Here is a 14,756-nt window from a genome sequence, read left to right on the forward strand (position 1 = left end):
CCTTCCGATGATATATTTGACAAGGTGCATGCTTCGTGCTGTGGATCGAAAGCTAAAATACCTACAAAGCAGACTGGACGCTGGCAGCCGACTTGTCAAACGTTCCTTGCTCCTCTTCTCCGCATTGTGTCGACTCAACTATGGTGCCTTGAATCACGCAATTCATAGTAGCATCAGCCTCGGATGGTCCGATAAACTATCCGATGCTTTGTTTGATGGACGTCCGAAGAGATAAGATAACTTGTGAAGACAGGGTCCAAGAAGACCTGAAGTAATACCTATCTAGGTATCGTCTTCCATATGCGCCACAGAAAGGTCGGTAGGTTGGTAGGCAAGTCGCCTAGGCAGGTCTGTTTGTCAAGGAATCAATACAGGGAACCTTTATGCAGGGTTATTTGGCACGCTAGCGGTGTGATTTAGCATGGATCTTATGCTATGGCTAGCAGCAGCAATGCAAGTCGGGAAGTTCTGAAGACTGTCAGCAAGTGAGGCTTTTCCCGCACTCACCCACGAGGTTGGCACGGGACGGAGTATGGAGCTTGGCTAGAAGGAGAGGTGATCATCTGCACCTGGTCACCTACTGGCTCACGACATGCCAAATACCCATGCAACATTTGGAGGGGCAACCCAAACATACATAATACCACGAGTTCACGTGTCAGTAAAACAGCCGTTGTAGACGTGGAAGGGATCATTTGAACAGCCCAATGTTTTTGCCATTGATGATGGAAAATGCCTTCAGATGATGGTTCTATGGCAAAATTTACAGTAGCTCGTCAAAGGCGGTGGATGCATTGTCAAACGCCTACTCACCTATCTAGGTATTGTATCTGTTATGTTGTCTATAGTGTGTGGCACTACTAAAGTATTCATTCCTACCGGCTGGCAATATATGCACAGCCGTTGTGATGGAGTGAATCATGGTGCCGCCCCTGGCACTTGGAATGCAACCATGCCGACTATGATGAAGGCTTTACCTGTTTTTATGCTTGCTGTATAGGTACTCGATGAAACTCCCTGCATAGCACAAGACTGGGCTTGTGTTGACATGGCGAATAGGTATTGGGATATGAATAATAAGGCCGTTGTGCAGGCGGCTACCTCAGGTTGCAATGTAGTTCGGCCCATTATCGCTGTCCGAATGTCGTGGGAAGCACAGTATTATACCAAGCCTACGAGACCTCATGAGACCGGTCCATGAAGCTGGACACGACGTGGCGGGACTTTTCTTTTGAGAAGTGCTTCGCGCATGCGCCAAGCAAAGCCAAAGCGAAAACTTAATTGCTTATGAGGATATTACAAGTCAGATTCAAGAGTGATAGCCGAATCATTTCTGGAATTCAGATCTCAGCTCTTCATGTATCGCGTAAAAAGATGGTCGCAACAACCACCCCCTCGTTTTGCTATCTGCACAAGCCGACCAATCCCTAAAGCCCCTCCTGCTCCAGGGTGCTACCTCCAGAACATTGCCTCCCTCGCTCGGCTGCACTCAGCCTTCCGAGTACGGCCCGCAGAGGGGGATGGATGTATGGGTGGATGGAATGATAATTGGAATACTTCTTGTGAGCACCGCATCGAGTGGAGAGAAGCATGTTCTTGATACCAGTAATTTATGATATTCCTGAGTTGCAAATAGCTGGAGATATTCCTTGACCCAAAACCCAATATCGAAACGCCTTCAATATCCTGGATAAACGCCACCTAAATAAAGAATCCAGTTCCCAAAGTGCCATTGCCATGTCCCCATAGTCCCCCATTCGCCAAGCTATGCAGCAAGAAACGTCAAATCCAACCAGCCCAAGGTTTGCACCTCAATGTGTAATCTTCTTTTTTTCGTGTTGCGCTTTTCCCAAAATTCATAAATGAGTATTCTCATGGTGGATATCCCACTGGACCACATGCGTAGTCAGTCCGGAGCCAGGTCATCATAGACGGCGATGACGGACGTGGCCCTTGCGGAAGCATCCGAATAAAATCCACCTACGCGAGTCTCTGCCTCAGACGTATGGTGCCCGTCGGTTGCTTCGTCGAATCATCCATTCCCATGCTGGAGGAGAGTATGGTCGACAGTCGCCTACATATGAAACATCAGTAAAGCTTATAAAGACCAGTGCCCATTTAATCATGATCATGCAATATGATCTGGAAAGACCAGCACTATGCCAATCTTCTGGCTGGGAAAGCGAGCAATTTTCTTGGTTTGATTGTACATACTGCATACTTCATCCGACCTGTAAATGCGGTTTGTTTAGTCCCAAATTCTCTCATGTATGAAGTAAGAAGTGACATACCTATACTCTGCCGTTATCACATTTGGCGAGCACACTTTGTGCGTCCGCTCATAACTTGAGCACCACCTGAGAACACGAAAACGGAAATGATCGCAGCAGTATTGCACCTATAGACGTCAAAAAGCACGTCGTCAGTCCTCCGGTCCTTGTTCATACAACCAAAATGCGGCAATATCGCATACCTGCGTGTAATCGCACATGTTCGTCTTCGCAGTGTCGGTGAGTATGTGGTCTGGCAACGCCACGAGGTTTTTTTTTTTTTTTTTTTTTGTAAGTCGGACCCGCTAAGATCTATGAATGCTGAGCCAGGTCTGCTGTGAATTATCGAGTGCACAGTAAAAACGAGAGCTCGAGACGGGCGCGTCTGATCAATGCTCTGGACCTGGCTGGCAAGTCGGATAGTGAATAGGATTAAAGGCCCTGGCTGTGCATTAAAACATCGAAGCAGGGTAAATACAACAAAGGCAGATGGGGGAGCAAAGGTTTTTAAAGAGGATGCCCAAGAAGTGACTTCAGCGCGTGGAGTTTATGGAAACCAGGGCCAGGGTGCTTGGAAGACTGGCCAGGGTGGGCACTTCTTTCTTTTCGTTCTTATTTTCTTCTTTTCTTCTTTTTTTTTCCCTTTATTCTTCACTTGGTCTTTTTTTGGAGGGGCGCGTGGGAGGGGAGGGGACTTTGCGCACCTTTTTCTTCCCTCTCCCTTCCCTTTTTAATGTCAATCCGGTACTTGTAGACCGCAAAGTTTTAGTGCACTCCGCTAGCACTATTGTACCTTGTCGGGTCTACGTACTTGCACGTACAATCCTGGCACACGTATCCACTGGAAACCTTCGAAGAAGAGTTCTTCTCTGGAAGAAAACGATCCCTAATCCCTGCCACACGTCAACGCGTTCTGAGTAAAAAGAGCGGCGCACACACACACACACACACACTAAAAGAGGACGACGGGTTGCGGAACCATGAATCGAGGCCCCTAGGTACTTGACCTACCTACCTAGGTTGGCATCGAGAACGCCGGACCATTCTTTAATAAGGTGAACTTTCGTACCAAATATATGGATGTTCCTGCCGCTGGTGAATGCATAATGAGAAGTGTTTTGACACACTTACACACTTATTGCACACACATTAAACAGCACGACCATTACCATTTTGCGACCAAGCGATGCCCCTACTCGATCGACGTTCACTTTTTTTTCACAGCATCGCTCGCTAGCTACCCGCACACCAGTCCACCTGAGGGACGTGCTACCTCCCCCAGAATAATTTGGTAAATAATATACCTTCTCCAGATCTCGGTAGTCTTTGACGCAGAGATGATGTCAGCCAGGGGGAGATGCACATTACCATGGCAGATAAATCTCTGACGCATCACTATGTCGATGATGATTTATGGCAGCACATCCAAAACTTGTATAACTCGCGTCGTGGTAGGCACAGTCAGTCAGTCACTCACACCACCTTCCAACACCTACAGGCAACATGGGTATCTCCGCTCCCAACAATGAGTGCCCGTTTGCGAGATTTCGCCTGCAACGACGCGTTAATTGGTTTTAAGGGTCTCGGCCTAAACATGACATGTCAGTACCTAGGTAAGTAATGCAAATAGAGATCGGAGCGCGAATGTTTCACCCAGTCGTGTGATTTGTGCACAAGAGACAACTCCGAACAAGGTCTATCCCGTCATATCAAAAGGATACGATCTGTCTGGGCTTGTGAAGCAGCACTTTCATTCGACGGTCCGCGCCAGTCTGGCCCTGGTAATATCCGTACCTAGGTAGGCGGTGGGACTAGTTACCTTCTCCCTTGATTACTTATGTGGAGAGGTTTTAGTCTCTGCACTGCAGCCCGTCAAGCCCGTGTACATACAATCAAGTACGACAGGTAGTAGGTCACTTGATCGTGGCTATTGGTAACTTTGTGGTCTGCATCAAGTACGTGCTTACAACCAAGTGGCTCTCTCTGTATGCGTCTCTCCTCTCTATTCTTTTCTTCTCTCCCTTACCGTCACTTTCAATAACTGCTCATTCAGGAGCCTGCATTCTCTCGTTGTAGATTGCTCTTTTACAAAGACTACCATGCCTTTTTTTTTTTTTAACCCCCCAGACATACTACAGAGTACATGGCACGGTTTGGCTCGTACTGCATCGTCAAGTATCTCGCTGTCAACACTATTGCACGTACTAGCTAAAAGTTTTACATGTCCCTAAAAAAACAGCTTCAAATGCCGAAGTCTACCGTATTGAGTTAGAAGAATCGATTAGCTGAATGATAGGCGGCAGGCATCTTCTTTTGTTACAGCCATCAAGCAGGAGAACGCCGACAGAATGATTGAATGAGGAAAATCAATAAATAAACCCAAAGACAATGCCCATTGCGCATTGCATGTTTCTAAGTGGATGGATACCTCTTTGATGGTATTGGCCGTTGCCTATGCTATTTGCGCTGGTACGAGAACCGCCACGTTATTTATTTGATAGAAATCTTGGTCAACTTTTACAGAGGCTCAAGCCAAGAAGATGCCATCATTCCGCTCGCCAGCCTGTATGTAATCTCATAGGTTATTTTGATAAATACGTGGTGCACTTTGTGACTTGGTCTTTGTAGAGTGGCGGCTCACATGGCAGCATCTGGCCACTGCACGTTTTGTCGCCCTCATTCAGATTGTCGTGCGTGGGTTAATAATTGTGGTCAAGACGGTGTCACCGCATAGATGAATTGAAGACCAAGTTGACATGGGCGGCCTATATTACGTCTTGCTGGAGCCGAGCCGAGCTTATAACAATCTGCTCAGGTGGTGGTGAAAGTTTTCATGCCAGGTACGTAGGCAGATAGCAGGTAAATGTAGGTAGGTAGGCAGCCTGGAGGAGCGCACCACTGTTGACTGATGAGTGCTACCGGTACCTACTACTGTGTACGCAGTAGGTAGGGTGTGGAGACACAGATATACGGTCTGTGACATAAGGTCTTTTAGCCTCCAATGGCACTGGCAGGCGACCCTCCACCATGCCAGGCATGCTTGAAGCCCGTCCACCAGGACCAGAACTAACACACTTTTAATTGAGGGGGAGAAGAGCGATACCCGACACAACACGTGGGCATCCATGACCTTCATGCAATCAACAAGGATTGGCAGAAAGAGGAGCCCACAAGCGGGGGCCTTGTTTTCCAGAAAAGCTCTTCGGTGTTTCCTGATGAAATCTACAAGCTAGATAGATACGAGAATATACTACTTCGTATGCACCTCACACAGAAAGAGTGCCATAGGATCAATTCATGTACGTACTATCATGTATTTGCGGCAGCCAGGCCTCGCTCGTTGTCGCTCACACCCAGGCACCAGCTCTGATGTTTAATCACCGGAGATCTTGTCTTGCTTGCTGGAGCCAGTACATCTTTGTTGGCGTGAGCCGCTATTTCTTGTCTCTGTCTCGGTTTAGGTGCCAATGCGTAGTGAAAATCCCTACTCACGATTTGACATATATACATGTGCCGCCCGATTCATCCGTGAACCGAGTAGCTTGGATGAACGTTGAATGTAGGTAGGCTGTACCTAGTGTGCCTGGTATTCAGTGGGGGTTATTCTTCTTCTCTTTTTTTTTCCTTCTCGAGATCAAAAGATAGGGGGAAAGAGACTAGAGTCCACACTTCTAGATGCCAAGAACTTCAAGACGTATTTTTTTCTTTAAACCATCATCAAACCTTTCAAACTTGCAGAAATGGATTTCATTGTGAGAGAAACCAGGCCACGATAAGCATATTCAGTCCCGGTTTTTTGGGCCAACAAACGTAACATGTTATGCTTCTTTCAGTTGGTCATTATGTTCATGTTCACACTTGATTTAGTAAACCGAGGCATGCCATGGTAAGTCCAAAGAAGAAGAGAAATGGGAAGGGAAGAGAAAAAAATAGATTAGCGGACACAGACAATGTGCTGAACTAGCGGACAGGCTCAATCCGTTGTCTCGGGTCGGCTAGTCTTGTTAGAGCGATGGTCCATCGGCGCTTTCTCATTTGACAGATGCTCGGGATGCGAAGGCCCCTTACCGCCCCGCTAGAGCTTGCCTACCCTGACCTCTCGCTTCGCGTAGGTATCTACGTAGGTAGCTAGTAAGCCGTGTACCTAATGTACGGCTGCCTACCCGCCGACAGCACACGTGGTAGGCAGCTACTTCGTACCTCTAGTCAAGTTTTGGAGATACTCTAAGAGCCTATGTATATAATAGGTATGATTTCACCATCTCTAGCAAGGCATTTGATTGAAATCATGAGTCTTCATTGATACTAAAAAGTGGACGTCCTCGAATGTCACAATAGAAGCAACCGATGTGTACTTAGTTCGTGATGTATTTTACAGGGACTTCTGCAAAATATCAACAAAACGGACCATGTTAATGAGATCATTGAAAACCAAGAACCTTTGCTTACCGGCTGTCCTATGCAATCAGGCAGAAATACACTACGTAGGTAATGTAGAGAAATGCTGGTGGCAATGTGTCATTGCTAATGCGCAGTCTTGTTCGCTATAAAGGTCATGACAAGAACTCGGTTTGATTTCGCATCAACCGCAGAGTGATGTGCAACTTGGTACCTGACTGTGAAGTGTTAGGTGCCTACCTGCTACATGGGCTGTGTCATCAGCTCACAATTGGGCATAGCTCATCGCCGTAACCGCCACTGCCATCATTGCTATCCGTGCTCCCTACCGTGGCAAGATGATGGTAAATTCGGCCAGCATTCAACATGAGGACGAAAATGTCACCAAATAGTGTTCTCTGCTCTTGGCGTCAACGACTCTTGTACTACAAAAATTTCCAGAGATACCTACTTAAGGTTAGATGGGTCTTTTCATCATGCGATGATTGACATTTCTCTGCCCGGCTGCCCGTGGGCCTGGCTTCGAATCCTTCTCGAAGCCATGGCCATGACTCGCAATAGGCGTGGGGACCGGATCTTGCTGTATCGTACTATGACAAGCCTACCTACATGAGTAGGTAGCGTGTTGACACTTACCTACCTAGGTAGTGGAATATCAGTAAGCAGAGTGCCTTTTTTAAGACTAACACACCGGGCCCGCAGTCTGGCAGAGAAACATCAAAGTACTTTAACAATTTGGCGCGGTGATTGCTCAGCGTCCGCTCACCGGTCCAGTGGTCCAGAGTACTAGTCGATGTAACCTGTTACCGAGCTTGGCAATCGCGTTGTCTTGGCCACTTTCTATGGATAACCTTTCACCAATCAAGACCTGGCTCCAAATGCGCGCTGCGGCTCATCCCTCGTTTGCGATTTTCTACATAGTACATTACACTACTAGGTAATGGCTGATCATGTCATAGCGGGAAGACACGCGCTGGTTTCTTTAGCTTCATGGAAAAAGGTGAACGAGGTCAGGTATTGTTCGCCAGGTTCCTGGCTATTCTGAGGTAAATGCACAAACGTCAGCAGGGGGTCGGGGTTTATGCCCCTGGTCGCCTTATGCAGTTTGTGACACGATTCCACCCAAGCAAGGACCACTATTGCCCTTTGCGCTCACCACCAGTAACAACGAGAGTCTGCAGCCGTACAGGCCTCCTGCGGTATTGCGGCGGTCTCTACTACCGCACACCCCATGAAGCCCATGACCCATCGCAAGGCGACGGAATTGTCAAGGGGTCGTTCGGCATTGTCTTCACCACGAGCTCCTGGGCTCTCCACTACTAATTGTGTTCAATGCCAATGCATTGATCGACACCTGGGCATGGACGCTGGTCCGGACATGCCCGCGACACGGAATTATTTTTTTTCTCACTCTCTGATACTTTGACAAGCGGGGACTTGGGCGGCAGCCCGCATGAGAGCAAGTCATCTGACTTGGCAGCAGGCAGTCATGGCGCTGAACTCGCCTCAGGCGGTGTCGACAGCGTTCCCAGTATTCTGGTCGATCTGTTGATCGAGTGGTCCACGAAGCAGATTCGACTTCCGAAGTTTGCGGCAAGTCGCGTGCAACCCCCCATCGAATTCCTTTGCTTGTAAAGCATGTGGTCTCATGTACCTTGAATTGTATAAAGATCGCATAACCACCTGCCATGGCTCAACGTCAGGGTCGTAGGCTGGCACGGATGATCACAACGTCGCATCGGGCGGATCCTTCGTTCGTCCCTGAACGGCGGGGTCACCGACGGCGGCCCCAGCAGATTCTTCCTACGCTTCGCTAACCTTTCGTTTCCACTCAGCATGTCAGGTACCGCGCTTTTGCCACAAGCGGACGCACTTGGTAGTCAGCGCCATCTAGGAACGCCTCTTCATCATTTGATAGCTGATGCAATTTCGTGTTGGCTGCACCTACTAGTCACTTAGGGGGCAGAAACCCTCAAAATCTCGAAAATCAGAAACTGAAAGGGATAAAATCTTGTTCGCAGTGTAGCTGATTATATATTTAACAAATTCCGAGTCATACAAGCCACTCTGGATTTCCTAAACTGAAACATCCGGGAAATCCGTTGGCCATTGCACATGCCGCTGGACCAATAGAACTCTTCAACGCCATCTAGAATACAATGAGCATTATTGGTGGTCAATAAGTGTTTGACTGATGTGGCGAGCCCCCTTCTAACAACGTGGTGTTGCACTGACGGGTAAAATCACTGAACGAGTTGCATTCGTCTCGAAATATTTCACCGTGTCATGGCAATTGTAATCAGTTTTATGAGCGCACTGCCAATGCCCTTTTCAAAGTGGTCTAGAACAACACCTTCCGTTCAACGAAATTCACTTAGCCCAAGCAGCTGCATAAGATGGACGTGTAGCAAGACCCGTTAGGGCTGAAAATGTGTCCGTATCACTGATGTATTCTATGCATTGCTTTTTAGATATATTAGGCGTCCACTGGGCATACATGTATTAATATGTGTGTGTCGAGGTATGCCAGTCTTCATTAGTATGATGCCACGACCAAGATGTCATGGTAAGAGATACTGGAGCAGAATATCAATGTGTCATTGCTTTCCAATTCCGTCTGCTCGAGTTCCGTTATCTGCTAGTCATACAGCTATGCTCCTTGAAAGGCACATAACAAGAATGATATCATCTAGAACGCTACACATGATCGCGTATAGTTAATAACAACGATGATCAAAAATTTTACGGCTACGTTGTGGGCTTCTTCATCATCCGAGAAGCGCCGAGATCGTATACCAGCTCACCACTCGAGCTCCACCATTTCAGAGGCAGGCATCGCTGAACATGTCAGAATGGTCCCGTCCGGCTGGATCCCCCCATTAACGGATCCACAAGTAACTCTGCCGGCACAACTCCCACAAGCTCCGACCCGGCAGCCGTAGTCCGGCTTCAATCCTACGGACTCTGCCAGCTCCAGAATAGACTGCGGTTTGTCTTGGCTCCAATTCGCACAGAGGCCAGATTTGGAGAAGCGCACTTTTGCTGTCTTCAGTTCACCTGTGGCGGCGCCGGCTCGTGAGAATGATTCGCTCTTGATCATGGGAGCTGGAATTTGGGCGCTCTTCAGACATTCCTTGATCAACGACTCAAAGGCCGCCGGTCCGCATATGTGATATGTCGACATCTTTGCGTCCAATATCAATATTTTATCACTGAGGGGGGCCCAATGATAAGGAGCACCCAGAATTCGAGTCATAGTGGCAGCATCAGGCCGCCCAGTATAGTCGTAGTCAAGGCCTCTCCTGTCTGACTCCAAGGGGTCTGTGAAGAACAAGTGTCGCGTGAAACGATGGTCCAACTTTGAAAGTTCACCACTAAAATTGAGGGCGCTGCTGTCTTTGGTCACGTGGACCCAAGCGGCTGGCGTCTTTCTGTACTTCGGATGGATGGAATGTGCCTTCATCATTGCAAGCATCGGCGTGATCCCGATTCCCGCAGACACGTAAACCTGCCGGAACGGTAATTCCTGTGTCCAATCGAGAAAGAATTGGCCCGCGGGAGACCGCGAAGAAAGGATGGAGCCAACCTTGCATTGCTCGTGCATCCACAAAGATGCCTCATTAACTTTGCTGATGCTGATTCTGTAATAGGTTGGGCTATCGCGCACTGGGAAATCCGAGATGGTCCAGTTGCGTATTCTCCTGTCCGGGAGTTGAATTGAGAGAAATTGACCAGGCAGGTAGTTTGCCAACGGTACTCCGTCCAAGGGTCTGAGGTAGAATGACTTGACTTTATTCCCTTCCTCCGCCACCCGAAAGACCTCCAGATCTCGCCATCCTTTCCAGGCAGCCTTTCCACGATTGAGCTGGTCTCTTGCGATATTTGCTTCATGATCATAAATAGTCTGTTCATTCGTAGAAGTAGTTCGTGATTGGCAAGAATGTTTAGTGTATCTCTGGTTTTGAGAGATGTGTCGAATGCAACTTGGGTGATGGCGGCTACATTCATAGTATCGTGTGAAGAGGATTCCAAAAAGGCATGATCACCTGAGTGAATCCGACCTCCTTGCAGCACGCGCAAGTAGACTCCTACGCGCCCAGTGTCTGCCAATGGCTTCAGCCACTGATCTTTCTGGCCACATCTCCAAGCCAGCTTGGAGCAGGGGATACGTGAGCCGCAGACCTCGAGCCTTACGGATGTACCGATTTTCCATACATCACCAAGGTGAATGTCATCTTCAAGAAAAACCCGTTCCTTGTGCCTGAATGTAATATTCTCTCCCCAGTGGCACCTGCATTCGAGTTAGACCGCGCAACACTCTCCCGTGGATATGTGCGTACCAGTCCCATGATGGACGATCAACGCCAAGTTTAGAGCACCAATAGTCGTAATTCTCTGCAAAGAATGCATACACGGGTCCGTCATGAGCAGCTGTCTCATTCCCTACCACGCCGTTGTCATATAGTTCAATGGAGTCGTTTTTTGAAGTCAAAGGATCATGAATGATGGAAGTAGAAATCTTCATCCCACGCAACTCATACTCTTTAGGAATCGAGCGACTGACAGCGAGTACTTCCATGACACCCAAAAAGATTGATTGTTTTGATGTTCAATGATGAATTGCAGAAAACAACACAACACAACCGTGACAGGAAGAGATTCCTTTTAATATCAGCTTTTCACCAAGTATAATACTATCTCCCGGGCTTCGGACTCGGCGCCGGAGAAGACTCTCGGCTTCGGCGAATTGTTGGGTCTATTTTAGCGAGCACTCTAATAAGTGGTGGATCGAACGAAGTATGCAGTCATGGCTTCCACTCACTCGGAAGGATACCTCGTGATCAATCTATAACTTTGTAGTAATCTGACTTGGGGGACCAGGCTGGCGAAGGCTTTTCTCGAGGGATGTACGTACAGTCGCTCCGGTTGGGTGGTGCGTATCTCCTGCCCGATATCTTATGCAGCGCATGACTTGATGTGCCGTCAATAGTAGCAATAAAGTGCCCAGTGAACATCATAAAGCGCCAGTTAGTAGGGTTGCGCGTTAAATTGATAAGGAGTGTCATATTATGCGGCAATACAGGATTTCCAGCAAACCTTTATGATTCATAGCCCCCAAGTGGCAGATAGTGATCAGAGGTCATGATCGTTACGAACACCTCTTCGATGCAACGACTCAATGTCTTGAATGTGGCATCGTCCTCTATCAAAAAGGCTGAACGCGACCGCTGCTGTGAACCACTTTACCGACATCCTCATCCTTTAAGCCCTCCACTACATCCTTGATGAAGACGCCACCGACACTTGGATGGCCAGCGCCTCTCGACTTCAGCAATTCGGGTTCATTGCCCAGGCCGGTAGCCAGGAAACCGGGTGAAACACACCATGTCTTGACGCCATCCTCTGTCAATCTCCAAGCCCAGTTAACCATCATCATATTGAGCGCCGTCTTGCTAGACCGATACGCCATAGTATCAAAATCGAAGCTCTTGGGCCATCCTGCCTTTGGTGGGTTCGGGTTTGGATAGAATTTCTCACTTGTCTGTTGCAGACTCGACAGACCGCTGGTCACAAATAGGAGCCGGGGGTCTGATGATTCAAGGAGCAGTGGCATGAATACGTGCGTCATGATATGGGTTCCGGAGACATTGATATCGAAGGCTTTGTTCCATGATTCCCGCAAGGTAATACCGCCCTGCTTGTACTCCCAGTCGAACGAACCGCCTCAAGAGCCATTAACTTGGTTCCCCAGTATACGCATGAGGTTGAGCATGACCTACCGGCATTATTGACCAGTGCATCTACGCGATTGAAAGAAGCCTTGACATAGTCAAATGCCTTTTGAATAGATTGGTCGCTGGCAATATCCAACTGCACCACATCGACGGTATTGGTAGTGCCCGGGACTTCCGACTTCACCTTTTCAATTGCAGCTCTTGCCTTATCGATGGATCGGCTGCCCATCAAGATGTGATATGGCCTGTCAGACTGAAGAAAAGCCTTCACAGCCTCATAACCAATGCCGGTATTGCCGCCTGTAATAAGCACGATTCGTTGATCAGTCATGTTTGTGAGGGAAGCTGTCATGTGGTTCTCCAAGGTTGAGAAAATGTGAAGTATGAGGAGTGTAGAAGAATGGCGGAGTGCTGACTTTACCCTTATTTTTGTCTCCAACAGCGATAACACCCAAGGTCGCTTCAGTAGGCCCGTTTGTCTAACGGATGGCTGCTCCCGACGCATTGGTGGGTCGCTCTGAAGATGGTGATTCGCGTACCTTTTGATTCCGCATACTCGTCTTTCACTCCGCTGGCCAGCAGTCACATTCTACCAAGGCGTAAAATTCATGTTTTCCCAAGTGCAGGCTACATATAAGACGATACCTTCCGGTTGGGGTTGCGTTAAAACATCTTCTCTACTTGCAATGTTTAGTTGAGCTGCTCGCAACTCTGCTGCAAGCTGCTGTACCACGTGAGCTCGATTCCAGAATGTTGCCTTGCTGATGATTAGCTGGCAGTTATGGGAGTCTGCAAGCGTATGACTGCCCACCAGGACAGTGATCTTATTCCCAACTGTTCGGCACACCGAGGGGGTCGACTGGCAACATATTTCAACAGATTGTTGAATATGAACATGCTACATATCCAAGGCCTTGCCTTTCGTTACACCTGTTCCCGCGCCAACTCGGAGGACCTTCAAACTGCGGTATCGATCAAGACTGAACTCGAACCGTCGAAATCGTTGCCAGTACAGTTGACAGCCAAACCTATATACACGTGATATGTGATAAGCAACCTTCATTGATGCCTTGGGGTGCAAAAAGCAAGACAGGGAAAAAAAAAAAAAAAAAAACAAGGCCAACTCATATACAGCCAAGTCATCAGCGTAGCGATCGGGCAACTGTTGACGGGACCCTGAAGGCCTCGGATATAGCTCTGTCGCTCGACTCAATTTGTCCCTCTCACGTCTGCAGCAGGGTGTGTGACAGAGTTGAGATCTGCACACATGAATCAATGGCTGGTTTGTGTCAAATTCGCAACAAGTGGAATGGCCTGCGACTGGGGCAATCGAGTCAACCGAAAGTCCTTGGTTATAGAGATTTCCTCGTATCATATGACCTGTTCACTGCTCTATCTGGGCCAAATTGCATCACAAGTCTGACTCTCTCTCTTGGAACCGAAAGAGGTCAGTGTTGTCCTTCGTGAGGAAAAGCTGGCCCTGCAGTAGCGACTTGGGTAATGTACCTAGCGATCGTGATCCCTAGGTCCTTAATATTTTTTTTCTTTTTTTCGACGTGGAGTTGCTGTTTCAACCTCGTGTCGAGGTATGTTGGCTTCCCGTGCCTAGCGCAGCATTTCTCTCCCCCCCCGAACTGACATTTCTAGCGTCGTCTGGGTTTGAACCTTCCTGCGTACCATCCTCCAAGCAGGTGCGTCACAATCCACGACCGGCTTGGAGGAGAGAGCTCAACCCTTGAAAGTAGAAAAATTTTCGACAGCGGTCGCTCCACACAAAAAATAATAGGGATCTGTCGCGTGGCCGTCACCGGAGGGCCGAGGGAGAAGCATTTCGCGGTCTTCGGCGTTCAAAGGCGATCCTTGTTGCCTGCCCCCCTGTGGCTCTTGCATCGGCCCAGTCCGAAGAATCTTCAAGCCCTGATCTCTAACGTTCAGTCGCCTGCATGTTTTTCGTACTGCCCGTAAAATGTCTAGGAAGGTATCCTTCCGACCGAGTAAAGGTTTTGAATAACTTCTTATTGTCAGGGCCGAGTACGTTTGCAAGACTTCTTCCAATTCAGCTCGAAAGCTTCATCCAAGCCCTGCTTTGCCACGTGCAGCCGGCTGACCGGTAAGGCGCGTAATAAGTTGGCCTGGCTGCAGCCATTCCGTCAAGGGGACCAGTATCGATCACCGCGACCGAGTCAATATGCACATGGTTTTTTCGTAAATATAGTGGCATCTTTTCGCCACTGCTTCAGGGGCACCGCCACGTGTTTTGGACAGCTGAAGTTAGGGGCAAAAAAACAGCTGAAAGCGTTAGCGTAGCGTTATTCTTTTGGAAGCTTTACCCTTGACTCCGGCTGCACTGATC

General features: G+C 48.3%; 2 protein-coding genes across 2 annotated transcripts; both read right to left on the reverse strand.

Annotated features, from left to right (window-relative positions):
• Positions 1-9,468: 9,468 nt before the first annotated feature.
• Positions 9,469-11,247, reverse strand: PFICI_08459 (uncharacterized protein; the record flags this gene model as incomplete). Its single annotated transcript, XM_007837040.1, has 3 exons — positions 9,469-10,572; positions 10,761-10,959; positions 11,009-11,247. The coding sequence occupies 3 exons, from the start codon at positions 11,245-11,247 to the stop codon at positions 9,469-9,471; spliced, it is 1,542 nt and encodes a 513-aa protein (XP_007835231.1).
• A 627-nt stretch (positions 11,248-11,874) lies between these two features.
• PFICI_08460 (uncharacterized protein) lies at positions 11,875-12,734 on the reverse strand (the record flags this gene model as incomplete). Its single annotated transcript, XM_007837041.1, has 2 exons — positions 11,875-12,392; positions 12,449-12,734. 2 exons carry the CDS (start codon positions 12,732-12,734, stop codon positions 11,875-11,877), a joined length of 804 nt encoding a protein of 267 aa, XP_007835232.1.
• Between the last annotated feature and the right edge of the window lie 2,022 nt (positions 12,735-14,756).

Source organism: Pestalotiopsis fici (assembly GCF_000516985.1).
Source record: "Pestalotiopsis fici W106-1 unplaced genomic scaffold PFICI_Scf_5, whole genome shotgun sequence".
In the NCBI taxonomy this organism is placed as follows: Eukaryota; Fungi; Ascomycota; class Sordariomycetes; order Amphisphaeriales; family Sporocadaceae; genus Pestalotiopsis; species Pestalotiopsis fici.